This window comes from Aristolochia californica, unplaced genomic scaffold (genome assembly GCF_029961685.1).
Source record: "Aristolochia californica isolate CCGP_79_NKW_82.1479 unplaced genomic scaffold, dmAriCali1.0.hap1 SCAF_11, whole genome shotgun sequence".
Classification (NCBI taxonomy): Eukaryota; Viridiplantae; Streptophyta; class Magnoliopsida; order Piperales; family Aristolochiaceae; genus Aristolochia; species Aristolochia californica.
Window position 1 is genome coordinate 15,439,082 of NW_027181782.1, and position 5,615 is coordinate 15,444,696.

General features: G+C 43.3%; 1 protein-coding gene across 1 annotated transcript; it reads left to right on the forward strand.

The window, feature by feature from the left end:
* The first annotated feature begins 3,852 nt into the window (after nt 1-3,852).
* Nucleotides 3,853-4,620, forward strand: LOC137943639 (uncharacterized). Its single transcript, XM_068789087.1, has 2 exons — nt 3,853-4,155; nt 4,279-4,620. The coding sequence occupies exons 1-2, from the start codon at nt 3,853-3,855 to the stop codon at nt 4,618-4,620; spliced, it is 645 nt and encodes a 214-aa protein (XP_068645188.1).
* The last annotated feature ends 995 nt before the right edge of the window (nt 4,621-5,615 follow it).

Genomic DNA, 5,615 nt, shown 5'->3' on the forward strand with positions numbered 1-5,615 from the left:
CATAAAAGAGGCGTTTCATACCTGGGTTCTTAAAAAGTCCTTTAAATTGTTGGTTGCATCTATAATTGAGAAAAGAAAACTCATTTTCAATCCTAACTTGAAAGGAGAAATATAAGAGAGTTCTTTTCACAAAAACATGATAAAAAACCCTCAAACAGTGCTGGATTCATCAGTACCTCGCCGAGTTACTAGATCCATGGCAAGGGACCATAACAACTTGGTATCAAAGCAGGGTAACACGGCAGAGACCAGCACCAATGAATTGCTTGAAGCAATCCTGAAAAGCCAACAAGGATTCAATGAGAGGTTCTATAAACTTAAGCACGGTATGGAGACATTGAATGGAAGGATGGATAGAATGGAGACTGGTCTAACTATTGGAAGGAACACAATTAAAGAGCAAAGAGGAGGGCACCATTAGCATAACAAAGGGGGAGAAGAGTTTACTGGGCGCACAAGTTTCTTTGGCCAGCAAGGACACTTCAACCTGGGGGGACACTTCAACCAGGGGGAAGGCACTGTTCCCAGGTATACTAAACTTGAATTCCCTACTTATAATGGGTCAGAAGACCCTTTGATATGGCTGTATCGGTGCAAAAAAAATTTTACCCATCAGAGAGTCCCAGCCTATGATAGAGTACAGTTGGTTGTTTTCCACTTACTGGGGGAAGCACGACTCTGGTACCAACAGGTTGAGGTTGATAGAGCAGTGGTAGATTGGGATGAATTTAAGAATTTATGCTCTCTCCATTTTGGTCCTCCGGCTTACAACAACCCTTTGAGGGATTTGGTTTTGTTACGCCAAACTAGTTCCGTGGAGCAATATCAAAAACTGTTCCAGGAAAAATTAGCATGAGCAAGTGGTATGGTACGTGTGGATCAACCAGTTGCACCATTTACAACAGGCCTTACTGAGTCATTATGGCTTGAGGTGGAGCTCTATGCACCTATTAACTTATCCAGCGCTATGAATATAGCCCATGCTTTAGAAAATTGACAGAAGGTCCAGCACAGACGACCACCATGGTTAGGGCAGAGGGACATTTCCTCCACTTGGTAGGGCAGGCACACTGATCCTTAGGGGGTCTAGTCACCAGAACCTTCTCCCAGACACACTATGAGTAATCCTTTACCAGGGGATATGAGATCGAACAATAATCCACCTCAATACATAAAACAATTGACCAGTGATGAGATGGCAGAAAGGCGGTCTAAAAATTTGTGTTACAACTGTGATGAACCGTATCGGGCTGGTCATCAGTACAAAAGGTTGTTTTGGCTTGAAGTGGATGAAGTTGATGAGATAGAGGAGACAGAGGAGTGGCTAGAAGAAGAACCACCAAAAATATCCTTGCATGCCATTATTGGGAAGAAATCGCCCAAAACCATGCAAGTCAGAGCTTAGGTCTTCGATCGGGAACTCGTGGGACTAGTGGATTCGGGGAGTACCCACAATTTTCTTAGCTTAACTGCGGCTTAGCACCTGCAGTTACAGATTCTTCCACATCCGACAGCTACAGTCTCAATGGCCAATGGAGAGAAGGTTCCTAGCTACGGAATCAGCAAGGCGGTACATTTTTCTATTGGCACTACTTTATTTCATGCTGAGTTTTTTCTTATTCCTCTGGCTGGTTTTGAAATGGTTGCAAACATTGGGACCCATTATATGGGACTTCTATGCAGTGACTATGATTTTTGTCTTACACAGTAGCCAAGTACTCCTCCAAGGAAGTCAAATGGATAAACAACATCACATTCATTCTCTGACTGCCCCAAATAATTCAGAGCGCACTATTGATAGTCTTATTGATGAGTTCTCCAAGCTTTTCTATGAGCCTACAGGGTTTGATGTGGTTGTTGTTCGACCGTATCAATATCCTCACCTTTAGAAAGATTAGATCGAGAGACAGTACCAGGTGATACTACAATAGGGCCTTATTTGTAGTAGCATGTCCCCCTTCTCTTCACCCGTTCTGCTCATGAAGAAACATGCTGGGACTTGGCGTTGTTGTGTTGATTATCGGGAACTGAACACGCAGACAGTGAAAGATAAGTTTCCAATTTCGGTGGGGGAGGAGCTTCTCGATGATCTACAAGGGTCGTGGGTCTTCACCAAATTGGACTTATGGTCTGGTTATCATCAGATTCACATGCATCCTGCAGACATTGAAAAGACGGCGTTCCGAACAAATCACGACCACATTGAATTTGTGGTCATGCCTTTTGGGTTGTCAAATGCTCCTTCCACTTTCCAGGCACAGATGAATGAGGTATTTAGCTCTTACCTTCGGAAATTCGTACTTGTATTTTTTTATGATATACTCATATATAGCAAGTCTCGAGATGACCATTTAGCCCATTTGAGGATTGTATTTGACTTATTACGAGCACATCAACTGTATTTGAAGAAGTCCAAATGCTCCTTTGGGGCATCTCATGTTGCTTATCTTGGCCACACTATTTTCCATGAGGGGGTCACTATGGATTCCGAGAAGATTCAAGTCGTTAGTGTATGGCCACAGCCTCAGTCTTGCTCACCATTACGCGGATTCTTGGGTTTGGTAGGCTATTACCAAAGATTTATTCGGATTTATGGTCCTTTGGCAGCACTTCTGACAAACCTCCTCAAGAAGAATTTTTTCCATTGGAACGAGGAGGCCACACAGGCCTTTGACGCACTTAAAGTGCTCTTGCATCTACACCTGTTTTACAACTTCTGAATTTTGATGACTTATTTGTGGTGGAATCCGATGCTTTGAAGGGGTGGGGGTGGGTGGGGGGGGGGGGGGGGGGGGGGTGCGTTACGGCCGTGTTACTGCAACACTCACAACCCATTGCTTATTTCATTCGACAGTTGGCCTCTTGTTATCAGAAATTGGCTGCATATGAACGAGAGTTGATTGGATTGGCCAAGGCGGTCCAACACTGGCGGCCTTATTTATGGTGTCGTACTTTTCTCATCCGTACTGATCATTATAGTCTCAAGTTCTTACTTGAGCAGTGCCTCACTTCTTCACCACAACAACATTGGATCAGTAAGTTGATGAGCTTTGATTTCTCGGTTGAGTATCATGCGGGAAGATTAAAAAAGTGGGAGGATGCCTTGTCCAGGTGTTTTGAACAACAACAGCTCATATATGCCATCAGCCAGCCACTCTTCCTCATCCTATACATGGTGCACGATGCACATGTCACACTTCCAGAAATACAAGAACTGCACAACAATATTTCAAAAGGGCAGATGGATTCTAAGTGGTCTTTTCAGGAGTCACTCATTTGTTATAAACAGCGGATTTACCTTCCTCCCACGTTTGAGTTGATTCCAGCCATTCTCTGGGCTTATCATGATTCTACCCATGAGGGGTTACAGAAAATGTTGTTGCGTATTTGGGCAGATTTCTATTGGCAAGCTATGAAGACCTCCATTGCCACATATGTCTCCGACTATCAGGTATGTCAACAAAACAAATGCCAGCATTTGAATCCAGCGGGTCTTCGACAGCCTCTCGCCCTCCCTACTCAGGTATGGGCCGATATTTTGATGGACTTTGTAGAGGGTCTTTCACTTTCCGTTGACAAATCAGTTTTGTTCGTGGTGGTGGATCGGTTCTCCATGGTCATTTTATTCCGATGGTTCATCCCTACATGGCAGCTCGAGTGGCACATACTTTCCATGAGCATATTGTTCGATTACATGGCATCCCAAAATCTATTGTCAGTGATCGGGATGCAGTATTCACGGGTACTTTCTGGAGGGAAATTTTTCGTCTGAGTGGCACTAAATTGAAATTTTCCTCTGCATATCATCCTTAGATGAATGGCCAAACCGAGGTAGTTAACCACACCATCGAAATGTATATCAGGTGCTTTGTTGGGGATCGACCAAAACAATGGGTTCAGTGGCTCCCATGGGCAGAATACTGTTACAACACATCATTCCACTCAGCCTTGCAGTCCTCTCCTTTCCTGGTTCTTTATAGGAGGGATGCCCCTAGGCTTCTCTCTTATACCAGAGGCTCCACCCGCATGGATGCCATTGATGAGGCACTCATGGATCGAGATCAAGTGTTGATGATTATTACAGACAGTCTACAATGGTCTCAGGAACGGATGACGAGTGAATACAACAAGGGACATCGGGATGTCTCTTACGAGGTAGGGGACTATATTTGGCTACGCCTCCGATAGTACCGGCAGCAGTCCCTCACGGGGCCGTCACGCCATAAGCTCTCCCCCAAGTACTTTGGGCCTTTCGCCATTGTTCAATGCGTAGGGCAGGTGGCGTATCAGTTGCAATTGCCTAACTTGGTGAAGCTGCATGATGTGTTTCATGTCTCACTCCTGAAACCTCACAAGGGGCCACCACCTACTTTCCCTCCCTTCCTTCCTCCAGTGGACAATGGCCACGTCATTCTGACACCCTACACGGTGTTACGGGTGTGTTTGACCGATGATCAGTGGGACATTCTCGTGCAGTGGACTGCTACAGACCCAGACGCCGCTACATGGGAGTGGTTAGAGACCTTCAAACATGTCACTCCAGCTTACAAGTTTGAGGACAAGCTCTTTCTCCAAGGGGAGGCAGTTGTTATGAACTCAATAGCACACCGAGTCACTTAGAGGAGGAGCCAATGACTCACCGAGTCACCTACTTTTACTTTCATTATTTATGTAGCTTTTATTTTCAATTTTCATTGATTATGTAATAAGCTTGGACGTAGGGGTATAGTTGAGATGTATAACCCTAAACTATCATGACGTCAAATACCCTATTTAAAGGGTAAGGAAAGGGAAATAAAGCAAGTTCGAAATTAGATTAATTTAGGGTAAGCCAAGGGCCTTGTTCTGGTTCTTGGGGTGTTTAGTTTTCTTGGTGACTTCGTGGGTGAGCTAGGCTGATTGTGAGAGAAAGAAGAAGAGGATTATCTCTCTTTCAAGCTGCAAGAGAATTCTTCCTCTTACTCATAACAACAGGAAGAGAAAGAGGGTTTTGCGTCAGTCTTTTTCATCAAAGTTGAAGGATTTCGGTTGGCTAGTGTGGTGTGTTCTTTAAGAGGTATTTATCATTCCTTTTCAGAGTATGGAAGGATTATAATTTGTTTCTTTAGGTACAAGAACAGTAGATGCATGATTTATGAAACCCTACCTTTTGACGTGAACCATAAAAGAGGTGTTTCATACCTGAGTTCTTAAATAGTCCTTTAAATTGTTGGTTGCATCTATAATTGAGAAAAAGGAAACTCCTTTTCAAACCTAACGTGAAAGGAGAAAAATAACAGAGTTCTTTTCACAAAAAAATGTGATAAAAAAACCCTCAAACAGTTTTGGATTCATCAGTACCTCACCAAGTTACTAGATCCATGGCTAGGGACCATAACACACATTCACTTGAGAATTTAATGAGCATTTTTTTTTTTTTGGTTTGCAAGGTTTGGATCCATAGGGCATTTGCATCATTAACTTGTTTCAAGCATGCATATCCATATTTAAAACATGTTAGGATCAGTTAGAAATCTCTTTCATATCAAATTCCAAGCCAATAGGGTTGAACTAGTGGAATTTTCCAAACTTCAACAACAAAACTTTTGTGTTCGTTTGTGGTGTGTGAATAAATT

What these genes read in the sequence shown, in the direction of transcription:
- LOC137943639 (XM_068789087.1), top strand. Translation starts at nt 3,853, where the DNA reads ATGTATATCAGGTGCTTTGTTGGGGATCGACCAAAACAATGGGTTCAG. An exon ending in ATCGGGATGTCTCTTACGAG is followed by an intron (nt 4,156 to 4,278) that starts GTAGGGGACTAT and finishes TGCGTAGGGCAG; the next exon opens with GTGGCGTATCAGTTGCAATT.